This window comes from Rhinoderma darwinii, chromosome 12 (assembly GCF_050947455.1).
Source record: "Rhinoderma darwinii isolate aRhiDar2 chromosome 12, aRhiDar2.hap1, whole genome shotgun sequence".
NCBI lineage: Eukaryota > Metazoa > Chordata > Amphibia > Anura > Rhinodermatidae > Rhinoderma > Rhinoderma darwinii.
The window spans coordinates 9,856,756-9,870,825 of NC_134698.1; the positions used below are offsets into that span (position 1 = coordinate 9,856,756).

The 14,070-nt window shown below is 42.0% G+C and overlaps 1 protein-coding gene across 1 annotated transcript in view; it reads left to right on the plus strand.

Annotated features, from left to right (window-relative positions):
• ADAMTSL4 (ADAMTS like 4) overlaps positions 1 to 14,070 on the plus strand; it is a 107,586-nt gene that overhangs the window by 79,864 nt on the left and 13,652 nt on the right. Inside the window, exons 7-8 of the mRNA XM_075844759.1 lie at positions 10,935 to 11,139; positions 12,390 to 12,562. Coding sequence (XP_075700874.1) covers positions 10,935 to 11,139; positions 12,390 to 12,562 — 378 coding nt within the window. The remainder of the gene's footprint in view (positions 1 to 10,934; positions 11,140 to 12,389; positions 12,563 to 14,070) is intronic.

Sequence of the window (14,070 nt, forward strand, 5' to 3'; positions counted from 1 at the left end):
CGAAGACAAATTAGAGATGGTCTTTAGGTTTAGTGGGGCCTACAACATCGGAACAGGCCTCGACGTGTTAAAGTGTAACTAAACTTTTAAAAAACTTTTGACGTGTCATAGTGACACGTCAAAAGTTTTGATCGGTGAGAGTCCGAAAACTGAGACCCCTACCAATCGCTAAAACGAAGCGGCACAAGTACTTGGGTAAGCCCCTTCTTTTGTGATCGGCTTTCCTCAAAAAGCAGATGTGCGGTGTATGGACTCACTTTCTATTGAGCCCGTACACCACTCCGAGGAAAGGCGATCAGAAACCGAAGCAGCACAGCACTCACCCGAGCGCTTCTGACGCTTCTATTTAGTGATCGGTGGGGGTTTCAGTGCTCGGACCCCACCGATCAAAACTTTTGACATGTCAAAAGTTTTTTTTGAAAGTTTAGTTACCCGTTAAAGAGGATCTGCCACCATTTCCCCCTGTGTAATACACGTACCAGTGTACTGGTTATCTAAACAATACTAGGGGGTCACCTTTTATGTATTACACTAAAGGGGGGTTGGAGCCACTAAATATTTCCTGCTGCCAATTCTGCTTGGAGTCCGAGGCATAGAGGAGTCCAACTCTACAGGTCACATGCAGCTTTTTTGCCAATCGCCTAAGCAGTCCTACCTATCATGTGATTGGCTATTAAGTTGTACGTGACTAGTAGAGTGGATCCCTCTTGATACTAGTCCATTTATAATGTAATTTGGTTGCAGGAAAAATTTGAGGCCTTGATCACCCCATAAAGCAAATTTTTCATGGAAAATTAGTAACCCCTGGCATTCTTTAGAGGACCTGTACCCTGATGAATGTTTGTTATGTGGACAAAGGTTCTCTTTAAATTCAAAATGGCCACCGTTCCTCTTCTATATGGTAGAAGGGAAGTGACAATTCTGGGTGGCTCAAAATAACCTCTTGGACCCAGATGTGTAATGTAAACCTCCGGATACAGATTTTCACCAGGGCCCCCCAAACTATCCTGCATTAGTACTGGTCTTATATGGGGCAAAGGGGTCTTTTTAGTCCCCTTAGGCTCTGGGACCCGGGTGCGACTTCTTCACCCTCTATATTTACACTTCTGATTTGGACCACAACTCAAGTCATAAGTACGTTGTAAATTACTTCCTCTAAGGCCTTATTCACACGGGCGTGTTCGGTCCGCATTTCCCGGACCAGACACCGTTCAGGGAACCGGGCTCCTAGCATCATAGTTATGTATGACGCTAGGTGTCCCTGCCTCCACGCGGGAATACTCTACGTACTGTGTTCAGTCCGGGAAATGTGGCTGACGTGCAGTCCGTATATCACGGACCGAACGCGGCCATGTGAATAAGGCCTAAAGCAGAACTGAGGGGTCAGGATACGTATATCCGGTTTTTTGGTGCCATCATATGACCTCCCAGTAATAAATCCGAGTGCGTTAATACAAGATTAATCATGGTGTAAATTAGGAATCATGCCATTAGTAGCGGCCTACTAATGTCAATGTAAATGCCAGGTTGTCTGCATGCCTATTATTCTGACTGGCAGAGCGGGCACCCTGTGCTGGCCCTCGGTGCTCATAAAATCACCCCGGCAGACCTTGCAGTTACTAAAAGTTGCAGTAGACACAGCTGGGGTCGATTTTAAAACCTGACATGTGGCACGCAGCTTGCAGCGCTGGTTTTAATGGCGGAGATCTAGGCAGAGGAAGCGGCTTGTAACTTTTATCATCTCCCTGATATTATTAGTCCTGTAGGAATAACACTATATGGCTTCTTAGGTTTCTCTAATCAATTACTTGTATGGATCCAAGTGTTCATTGCAGGTGAAAAGAGTCCTGCCATGTTACCAACAACCTGTAAGATGGCACAATTTTGCAACCCGCCATTGTTTTTGGTTATCATTTAGACTTCAATAATATTATAGCAGACAACTGCAGAAATAAAAAAATCTAAAAATTTGCATTCAATTTGCAAAGTGGTACCTGGTTTAAGGGTATGTTCACACGTAGCGTAAACACTGAGGATTTTCTGCAACTGATTTCACTTAGGAAAATCTGCAGCATATTACAGTAGTAGCAGAGTGAATGAGACTTGAACAAATCTCATCCACATGCTGCGGAAAAAATCTGGCAAATTTTTTTAGAAATTGACCTACGGTGTATTTTTTTTAATCCAGCAGTCTGCACAATTTAGTATGTTTTTTTTGGTCCGGAATTCCCTGCGAATCCGGCCTGTGTGAACATAGCTTTATACTGACTCTAATAAAGAGTGCCCCCTTGTGCTTACGGATAGGGTTGGTCATAAGGCAGACTTGGCATTTATAACAAATTTTCTTAAAAATGACATAGTTACATAGTTAGTACGGCTGAAAAAAGACACATGTCCATCAAGTTCAACCAATACTTGTTACACTGGATCCTGAATAGCCAGGTATTTATTAAAGGGGTTGTCCATCTACCTCTAAATTTGGACACACGAAAAAATGCATAAGGGCATGACCACACGTGGCGGATTTCCTCCGCAACTGTCCGCATCAATGCCGCACAGAATCTGCGTTGCAGATTCTGCTGCGGATCTGCACAAAATGTGCAGAAAATTGATGCGGACTGGCCGCTGCGGACTGCAGGAAAAGTGCTTCCCTTCTCCCTATCAGTGCAGGATAGAGAGAAGGGACAGCACTTTCCCTAGTGAAAGTCAAAGAAATTCATACTTACCGCCCGTTGTCTTGGTGACGCGTCCCTCTTTCGGCATCCAGCCCGACCTCCCTGGATGACGCTCCAGTCCATGTGACCGCTGCAGCCTGTGCTTGGCCTGTGATTGGCTGCAGCCGTCTCTTACACTGAAACGTCATCCTGGGAGGCCGGACTGGAGACAGAAACAGGGAGTTCTCGGTAAGTATGAACTTATATATTTTTTTACAGATACATGTATATTGAGATCGGTAGTCACTGTCCCGGGTGCAGAAACAGTTACTGCCGATCGCGTAACTCTTTCAGCACCCTGGACAGTGACTATTTACAGACGTCTCCTAGCAACGCTCCCGTCATTACGGGAGCCCCATTGACTTCCTCAGTCTGGCTGTAGACCTAGAAATACATAGGTCCAGCCAGAATGAAGAAATGTCATGGTAGTAAAAACAATACGCTCCGCAGCACACATAAGATCTGCGGACTTCATTGCGGAATTTTGACTCTCCATTGAAGTCAATGGAGAAATTCCGCCATGAGTCCGCAACCAGTCCGCCACTGCTCCGCAACAGACAGAGCATGCTGCGGACACCAAATTCCGCTCCGCAGCCTATGCTCCGCAGCGGAATTTTACGCCTCGTCTAAACGAACACTGCTAAATTAAAGTGTAAGTCAATGGACAAACGGCACCGCTGCGGATTAACGCTGCGGAGTGTCCGCAGCGGAATTTCAGTGAAATTCCGCCACGTGTGAACCCGCCCTTAAGGAATCCTTAATAAAAATTCAATTTTTATTTGCGTACAATTATTAAAACCCACATAATATAAAATATAGATAAATAAATACATTAAACATAATATAAAATCCATATGAGGAGCAAAAGACCAAAAACAAGAGCCCGGTAAAGTATCTATCCTAAACCGTTATGGTGTGACTAAGGGTATGTTACATAACATTGATCGGGAGACCGAAAAAAATTTCATACAATTCTACTAAGCAGAATATAATGAAACCAGAAAATTTTACATAGTTACTAAGTGGTATGAGAAATTGGGCGAGAGTATAAATAGGTTCACCGCACGAGCGATCCCGCAACCTAATTCAGGTTTTGCATCCGCTTCTTCGAATGGTTGTGGCTAATGACGTGTGCAAGGTTCTTTTAGATGAAGGGCTACCTTCTTTTAGATGAAGGGCTACCTTCTTTTAGATGAAGAGCTACCCTATGAATGTAGAGGAAACACATCTGTGTCCTATATGGGTGGGCCCTGCTATTAGTGTGCCCCTTCCCGTAGCAGCCATGTGGCACCAGTGTGCCACAGTGCAATACTGCATGTACCTTTACAGCAAATTGCCTAGTTTTTGTGATAAAATTTTTAGCCTGCATGCTTCCACAAGTGGAGCACATTAAAACCTAAGCTTCACCTGCGCAAGCCATGCCGGGAAAGAATGTATCGCAAAACCCTGGCAATTCGCGGTAAAACCACATGGCTCACTACTGCCGTAATCGGCAAGTAATTTTATAGCATCATTTTTAAGTCTAAAAAATAATATAAAACATAAATGTAATTTGTGATTTGTAATTTTCACATGACGTCTTCGGTGTCAGACACCCTCTTCTCCAATGCAGAATATCGTAGTTATCTTCTCCCATACATTGTCAGACAGTGGCTGATCTACACCACCGCACAAGTGCCACCTTGTGAAGGGATAAAGAGACCACAGCAACGACATAGCGGCTCAGTAGCATTTCACTAATGATGCGGTTACATTGCCACAAAAGCCTAAAAAACCATAACAACAGAAAACATCACCGTTTCCCTTTTTAATTATAGGACAGCCTCCCCCATACATTACAAGTCAATGTAGGACTCTCCATCACTGTGAGCTTGTTATCTATTCACTGTGCAGCCCGCCCCCGTACTTGCTATTCTTGTTACACAGTGAAGTGATAAATAAGTGCCCCTCTCGTACAGCAACTGTTGTTCCCAAAACGGAAGCTGCTGACTCATTAATCTGGTTACCCTCAGAAGGCTAAATGGGGCTTGTTTTCTTTACCAAATAATCCAGCCTCATAGATGTCACATGCAGGACATATGCACCGAGAGAGGGCAAAGAGCAGGTTCTGACTGTACAAATTTCAGGGTGGTGAAGAGTAAGATTTCACTGTAAGCTGTAGAGGTCTTGTAGACCACCCAGCAGGACCATCCCTGGTGTCACTTGTCAGAGGCGCGCTGCTAATTTAGGGGCAGAGCTTACTATTGACTTTTAACACCTCCTCTAGTGACACGGCACAGACACAAGATAGTACGTTTTCAAGAGGACATGACAACTCAAGACACGCTTATCAAAGTTATTGACTCCAACTCCAGATATCATCGACAGTTGACCATAGATGACAATGTTTCTCCTATGAGAGGTTCTCTCTATTGTCTACATGGGGAATTCCTGTCCAGTTCCATACCATCGTTTGACCAGGAGAGATGTTGACGCACATTCGATAATTGTTTCGACCAACATTTTATAAGAGAGGATCATTATTGGTGGTGCTAGGCGATAAATTGCTTTATGAAGCTCCTGAGATTTGGTCAACTTTGATGCCAACGTTGATGTCTGGTCAACTTGAGATGTAATTTTCACACCTAATATAATTGGGGCTTTTCATATTTTTGGTCAAATTGAATTTGTTCTTCGCTTTGGCCTAGTAAATCACATTAGTCCATGACCTGTGGGCATCTGTTGCCCCTTTCCAGTTGTTAGCGCCAAGTCTTTTTTTTTTTTTTACCCAACTATCATCACCACCATGAATTTAATGTTCCTCTATCCGCCATTTGTCCCTGGATTACATGCTTGTTCTACTTTACTGTAGTTTTTGGATGTTGAGTGTTTACACTGTTAGAACATATTGTTAACACATTGTGTCTAGGCGTCGTCATTAGTACCACTTGTTGCATTTTTATGTGGAGTTACAGGACTCAATTTACAGCCCACAAAAGGAAAATGGGAACGAGGAAAGTGGGGGTTTTAAATGACTACACTGATTCCTATATTTCTCCCGTTGGAAGGCAATGCCTCGTAACCATACAGCTGTAACCACAACAGGAACATAGCTGCCTCTGTGGAGAGTAATGACGGCTGCAGGCTTTACTTACACACACTACGTTTCAGAGCTTATATAAAGTGTCCCCTTAGGGCTGCAACTCCGCCATATACGCTACAGTACTGTGTAATCTTGATGGACTGTCAAAACAACCACAAGAAAAAAAATTAACTCAATTATCAAATAAAAATGGTAAATACATGTAGTAATGCATGATTTTACCATAAAGCTTTGTCGCCGTGAAGCCACAGCCTTAGGAAAAAAAATCAAAAATCAAAAAATTTCAGGTTTACCTTCAGTCCTATGGACAACCACAGATTTGTTCCAAATGACCATTTGCGCTACTGATTTAACATATCTATGCTACTCTGTACCTTCATGTAGCCTTATATACTACCACATAGTCCGGAAACTTCTGCTGAAATCATAAAACCCATATACAACTTTACTTTCCGTTAACAGCCATATGAGGGCTTGTTTTTGCGAGGTTTTTTTTTTTTTTTTTTTATGGCAACATTTTGGGATACATATAACTTATAGATTAACTTTTTTTGGGGGGGAATTCAGAAACCGCAATTTAGGTAGTTATTTTTGTTTTACTATTTTTGCGCAATACGAACACCTTTTTCCTGAAAATTTTGTTATTCTGTTGCCGCATATAAATGTTAATATATTTTGCACGTGATTCATTCTTTCTTTACAGTATTCTGTGCGCAGTGTTGATTTTAATGTTGGAAATGTATGGTAAATCCTTAAAGGGGCTGTTCGCCTCCTCTCTCTTCAGTCTGATCGGACATGGGGCGTAGGGAGATGCTGCTGCACGCTGGGAAAAAATTACCAAATTCCCTTCAGAGAGTAAGAATTTTTTGTGCAGATTACAATGTCCCCTATTTTTTAGTAATCAATAAAAAAGCTCTAAACCGGACCATTGAGCTCCGAGGTTGTCCTTGACCTACGGATCACCCTACTGCTCAGACTTTATAAATACAAATATGAGGCAATTTAGTATCCAACCGAGATGTATTACAACTTATTGGATCGGAAAAAAAATAATTCTTAAGTGTAAAAATGGCAGAAGATAACAGATGAGTTTACTGCCTCCAGCCGATTAGAAAAGCAACATTAGTCCTTGGGCAACAGGCTCCTTAGGAATTGAAGTGTGATTAATTCTTCTTTGAGGAGATCAAGCTGGGAAAAGGTTGTAGGTATCATGGTCGCAGACAGATCCGTAGGAGACATAGTTGTACTCCAAACATTCGAGATGGTCTACGCCAACTATTGAGACCACATACGAGAGTACGAAACCTCCAGTCCTTGTGATGTAGAGCCAGAACCACTGATCCAGTTCCAGAGAAAGTACTTGACTGTGCTGGAAGACAATGGGATGTTTCACAGCAGCCAAACACGGAGCTTCTGTTAACCCGTACCATGCCCAGATCCCCTAGAGACTTAGTGGAAGGAAAGATATCCGGCTCGCTCTGTAGAGAGCCCAGGTCTCTACAGCCTTCAGTTTCTAATTAAAACCAGCATATTTTTGGGAAATAATCGAACATAAGAATGTGCTGCCCCCTAATTCAAAACATATTTCATAATTTAACCCAAAATTTATGTTCTAGCTATTAATAATGTTTTTGATATCCCAGAAGACTCTCAAAATGACATCAGGAAAGTTGTAAAAAAATGAAAAAATTGTGTAGCCTCAATAGATCCTGGAGTTTTTATGGAGTCTACGGACATTCTACTTGAAGCTTCTGGGCCCCAATATAAAATTTGTTTCAGGGCCCTCCAACTTTCACACTTTTTTAATTTATAGTATTGGTCACCTCCTATGGGGTAGGTGCTAGAGTCCTGGTGTGACAATCTCTGCACCCCCTATGGTTATGCCACTGGGATGGAGACCCATAAGAGGCTACACAAACCGTTTTTTTTAACATAGACAATCTCTTTAAAGGGTTATTTCCGCAAAATGTTTGACGTATATGAAAAAGCTATTATGTTTAAAGAGTTGTCTTCTGTAGACCACCCCCATCCATATGACCACATTAGAGGAAGGTCTCCTACTTGGAAATCCTCTCTATCAGCCATGGTGTGTCCATACATTACCCGGACAGCCCATGTATTCCCATACCAGCTTTCCAGCTCATCATCCGGATCCTTTCATCTTGTAAGGGGTTGTCCAAAGTGGACGACCACTTTAACTTCCAAGGTCCATAAGTGAACCGGGTGTTACAGATACCTAGTGGCAGGAATATTTTTGTCCTGGACACCAACGTGAGATACATCTCTTTTAGACCCCCACTGAGGTTTGATTGACATGTCAGAACATAGTGTTGTAGAAATAACCCTATAGTCTTTTCTTCTTCAGGGGCATAACTGGAATTCATAGGGTCTGATAGCAATGTCAGGAATGCGCCCCCAATACAAGATGAACTGTAGTAATGCAAATAACAGCAAACCAACCATTTATTGAGTTGCACTCAATGGATAGTAGTGCCATATAACCATATAATACATTATAATAATGCAGAGAGCCCCGGTTTATTTTTTCCCCACAGAAAGCATCGACGTTCCTGCACCCGAGTGGGTCTTCTCAGACTCAAGGCCCCGTAGCGACAGCTACTTCTATATTTAGGCCATTTATTTAGGAACATTTGACCAGTGATGTTTTTGGCCATTATATTTTGGCTGTAGGCTATTGCTTCTAGAGACTAGGCTAATGACAAAGGGATAAGGACAAGGAACTGAAAATAGGGAATGAGAACACAGAAGACTCCTTTTAAGCATAATTTACTGTTCTAGAGATTCCACATATAGTATTACATTTCTTTTATACTTTTGAACTGTCTAGTGTTTTAGCTTTATATGTGCACAAAAAAAAAATTGCTGGTCACCAGATCTTCTGGTTCGCACCCGTTACTTCTTCTATAATATATTGACTTAGTCACCAGATTATGCCAGGAGTCGGATTGTCTGCATCCCTTCTAATGAGGTCCCTTTCTATAGTCATTACAGAGAATCGGTCTGGCATAGAAAACTTGTTCTCAGCGTAAATCTAGGGCATTGATCCACATGTAGCAAGACACCAATGAGCTGCATAGTTGGCCAAAAGTATCGAACTCCTAATAAGAAATTAACACAAGACAAATGTAGTGAAAATATGAGATGGAGTATTTACACAATCCAGTGTGTGGTAATGAAGAGTAGGTGTAGTCCAAAGTAGGACTCATGTGAACCCTTGTCCCAATTTTTTGGAGGTCCTTCCCTGAGAACCCCAAAATAACATGGAGACCATACTTAGTCTGACACCTTTCACAGTTTATATTCATGGTAACTTCATACACTACTTATAGATTAATGTATACTTGAAATTGCCTGCTTGAAACCCAGAAAACTACTGCTTAGATGGGCAGTTGCCCATATCAACATATCGGGTCACTTATTTTTCAAAAAGCCCCTGAAAAATAAGAAATGGAATCTGATTGGAGTAAGATTTATCAAAACGAGTGCATAGGGAAAGTAGAGCATTTGCCCATAACAACCAATGTTCCCATGGATAAAAAGGTGAAGAAAAACTATTAGTTGGTCTATTTAATAATGGCAGCATCACATTTTGCTTTTTGAGCAGACCATTTCATACAGAAGGGCTGTAAGTATCAATAATTAATATGTTTAACTGTAATAATTCACATTTTTATTTTTATGAAAACTTAAAGGGTTTCTCCATTTTTTCAGTTTTTAGACTTGACAGTCCTAGGACAAGCTCCATAGGATTAGTCCTATATAGATTCATCCATTGTATCAAAAAACAAGCACTAAACCCTTATATACAATGTGCAGGGACATAGGTAAGGGGGCATGATTGCCAAAGGAGACATCAACAAGCCAATCTGCCTTGGCCAGTATAATTACAGAGCTAAACTAGCAAACTTAATCTTTGCAAGCGTAAAGGAATTTCCAGCTGCGACTCTTCAATATGTCTTCTCTCGAGGTATTCGTTCGATCTTTCTAATAGAACTCTAAAAGGAGTGAAATTAAGGGAACACTTTAGGCAAAACTAATATATACTGTATTATGCCTAGTGCTGGGCCTGAGGAGTCTGTTCACGAAACAGGAATTCAAAGACCACAAAAAGAGAATCCATGTGTCATGCTCCGCCTTCTTAGGGAGGGTCTCCGGTTAGTGTGGAGTGTTCCTTTAAGTATTCCATTCTTTAAGCAGCTTACCCGTGTTTGGTAGACTACCACCTAACAAGTGCTTATCTTTTCACAGTTAAAATATATTCCTTTTATATATAATTTATTATCACTCAGGATGTGGAAACATTTTCTGGAATGACTTCTATAAACACATGGCTGCCTGATCTCAGATCCAATATACAGTACATTTGAGAATTTGGGTCAATGTAACCCATAGACTCCTCTCCAGTTCCTGGCTGTGAAACGTGTTACATCTGTGTCCTCACCTACCACAGAGCTACATGAATATATATTTTTTGCAAATCCCTAATATAGGCAAGTTACCCAAATTGTTCCCTTTAGAAGAGGAGGCAGTTTATCTAATGGTAGGGGGCAGCAACTAAGAATCAAATTCACCTTGGACAGTCCCCCAGTGCTGTCGCCCATTGGGCGGATCAGTTGCGACTGCACTCAGGATTCAGATCAATGAGCACGATTGAATTTGATTTGTTTGGCTTAAAGGGGTTGTCTATTTTGTACCATGCCTTTTTGTTAGAAAGGATGACTGTTCACTGGGTGTCTTGATGCTGGGACCCTCAGAGTTTAGATGTAATCTGTGGAGGAACTTGGCAATAAATGTTTAATTTCCCTGCAGCACCACTACAGGAGAAATGAAGTATTACATGGTGCTCATTGAAATTGTTACGCCGGGTCCTCCAGAGAGAGACGTTGTTTGTAGCTGCTCTTGACTCTGGCTAATCAATGGTGGTCAAGAATGAAGGACTACCCTCCTTTTATGATGCCCTAATTGGGTTTTTAAAAACCTTTTTTTGTAAACTGGTCAACCTTCAAGGAAGAAACCGATAGAGCTTATCCTATACATTTTCCTGTATTTTGTGTACTCTATTAAACATTCTGCCAAAGGAGGCTATAGAAATAATACAATGTTTTTCCTTTTTACAGAGCCCGGGTTGTGATGGTATATTAGGATCAAATAGTACCCTGGACACCTGTGGAGTGTGTGGTGGAGATGGCACTACATGCAAGTTCATCACGGGGACATTCAAGGACACGAATATTCCTATTGGCTACCACAAAATTCTAGAGATTCCAAAAGGTGCCACGCAGATCAGTGTCAGAGAACTTACCTGGAGCCCTAACTACCTAGGTACAAAATACATGGCACAGTGGTGGAACAATGAAGTCCTTTCAATATGTGTTGGGCACCTATATATTTTTTGGTTGAGGCAACTACCAATGCTTGGCTCAACTTTCACCATGGGTTAGTGAGGGTAGTATAGGTATTCTATGCTTGGTTTTATTCTCAAGACAGTCCTCTGAGTGCCCAGATCTTATGACTACAATGACAACCCGGAATTCATCTTAATATTAAAGCTTACACTAGAACCACCCAATATGTAAAAAGTGGAGCCACCATACAGCTATTACTCACGGTTGTTCCCATGAAGTAGTGTAGACCAAAGAATAGTGCTAGACCCCTAATATATAATTATCACAGAATTGCCCATACCATTGTGCCTGCCATAAAATTACCCATGATATTATGCAAGGTACATGAGTGTCCATGAAATGCTCCAATCATATAACCGTGCCATAAAAATGGGCCATGAAGAGAATTTATTATATACATGTACTAACCACAGTGCCCATATCGCCTCTACGGTCTGTAAATCAGCACTGCAGAAGAGAAGTCAGGCAGAAAGAATCACAGATGTATGCCGTTTCGGGACAGTGTTAGGAATCCAGTACTATCTCACGAACACTTGTGGGGGGGGGGGGTGGGGGTCAGGATCCACATGAAAGAGGCCTAGAAGCCCAGTGGTCACTTTGGTTGTGCAATGGACTCTATAGATGACCCATAGAATGTAGACTTTTATTTTGTAGATTTAAGGTCAGTATAAAGTAGAACATCTTCAGGACGAGGCACTTGGAAGCTTCACAGCATGAAGAACTCAGAGGTTTTAGTAGAGTAGAAACTTGGCTCAGTTGGTGGCCCGGGGGTGGAAATTCAGACAAGTTTGGATATAGTAGATTTACATAGAAGAAGCCTGAGTAATTAAAACATTGATATTTAAGGGAAGGATGCAGAATGGAAGGGATTAAGATTGTAGGATGTTAAAGCTTAATATTGGTCAACGCTAATTAAGTCAAGGAAATGGAAGTTTAGTAGGATGAACTTCAGTCATGTAAACTATGGTAAGATGAAGTTTTTGAAGTAAGTGACGTAGAACTTTCAGTAGGTGAAAAAGGTAGAACTCCAATAAATGAGCAACTCAAAACTCTTCTAGATAAGAGAATAATGTTGCACGAGGGCACACATGACATATGATTGGGTGTATATCCTGTTATATATGTCTGTATGTATCTTGAAACTCAGAACCTCTAAACCTGTTTCAGCTTTGAGAAATCGATCGGGGAAATCCATTATTAACGGTAACTGGGCCATAGACCCACCAGGAAAATATGAAGCAGGAAGCACTGTTTTTACCTACACCCAACCTGGACGTGATGAACAAGAAGGTGAATCGTTCATTGCCCCTGGACCCACCTCTGAAGCTCTTGACGTATATGTGAGTATAACTTCTCAAAATATATTCCTGGCACATCACATTTTTTTCTATACTACACAGTTTAGCCAGAACATTAAAATCGCCTGACTAATATTGTGTAGGTCCTCTCGTGCCACCAAAACCACTTTGACCCATCGAGGCTTCGACTCCATAAGACTTCTAAAGGGGTCCTTTGGTGTCTGGCACTAAGACGTTCGCTGCAGATCCTTACATTCCTCAAAGTTGTGAGGTGGGCCCTTCATGGATCCGATGACTTCTTCCAGCCCATCCCACAGATACTCGATTGCACTGGGGAATTTGTGATGTTCCTCAAACCATTCCTGAACAATTTTTTCAGTGTAGCATTCTGCATTATCTTGCTGAAAGAGGCTACTACCATGAGGGAATACCGTTGCTATGAAGAGGTGTTAATGGTCTATAACAATGTTTAGGTTGGTGTTATGTGTCAATGCAACATCCACATCAATGACCGGACCCAAGGTTTACCAACAGAACTCTGCCTCCACTGGCTTACCTTCTTCCGATAGTGTATCCTGGTCTCATCTCTTCCCCAAGTAAGCGGCGCACCCGGCCGTCCACAAGATGTAAAAGAAAATGATATTCATCAGACCAGGTCTCCTCCTTCCATTGTTCCATGGTCCAGTTCTGATGCTCAAGTACCGGTTGTAGGCGCTTTCAGTAGTGGACAAGGGACTGCATGGGCACTCTGCTCGGTCTGCGGCTACGCAGCTCCATATGCAGTAAGTTGTGGTGCTCTGTGTGTACTGACACCTTTCTATCATAGCCAGCAGTAACTTTTCCAGCCAGTAGTACTAGAGTAGCTCTTCTATGGTATTGGACCAGACGTGCTAGCCCTTGCTCCCTACACCCGCGGCCCTGTCGGCGGTTCACCGGTTGACCTTCCTTGGACCACTTTTAGTAGGTACTAACCACTGCACACCAGGAACACCCCACAAGACCTCAAGTAGTATGTTCGGTATGCTTCGAGATGATTTTTAAAATATGTTTGATCAATTTTAGTTCATTGAATCTTTTTAGTAGCCCCAAGAGTATGTAGGCTCAGTATTGGTCATGTCCAGCTTTATAGACTCCCGATTCGTATAGAATATATTGTAGAATTTCTATAAGTATGGCATTGTGTGACCCTAGGTATCGGGCCCATTCCTTTGGTCATAACTTTCTGAATATTTTTTGCAATATACACCTTATGTTCATGGGCAAGTGGCTCCGAATTCCCAGGCTATTTAGCAATTTTCTCTTTTCATCTCTAACAGCTGGCTTACACTGTACTTATCTCTGGGGCTCACGTGCCAAATGTGGTCAAATTCAAACCTCCTCTGCTGAATGATTTACAACCAATGTGATTTCACCAGTTGTGCACCCTGTGCCAAGCTTGAGGTTACCTCATGTGCGATGAAAGAGAAGGACTGCTTGCTGCTGCCTGGGGTGGGCACAATGTAGACAGGTTTTGGCTCCCGAAAGAACAGAAGTTCTGGAAAAAGTTGCAG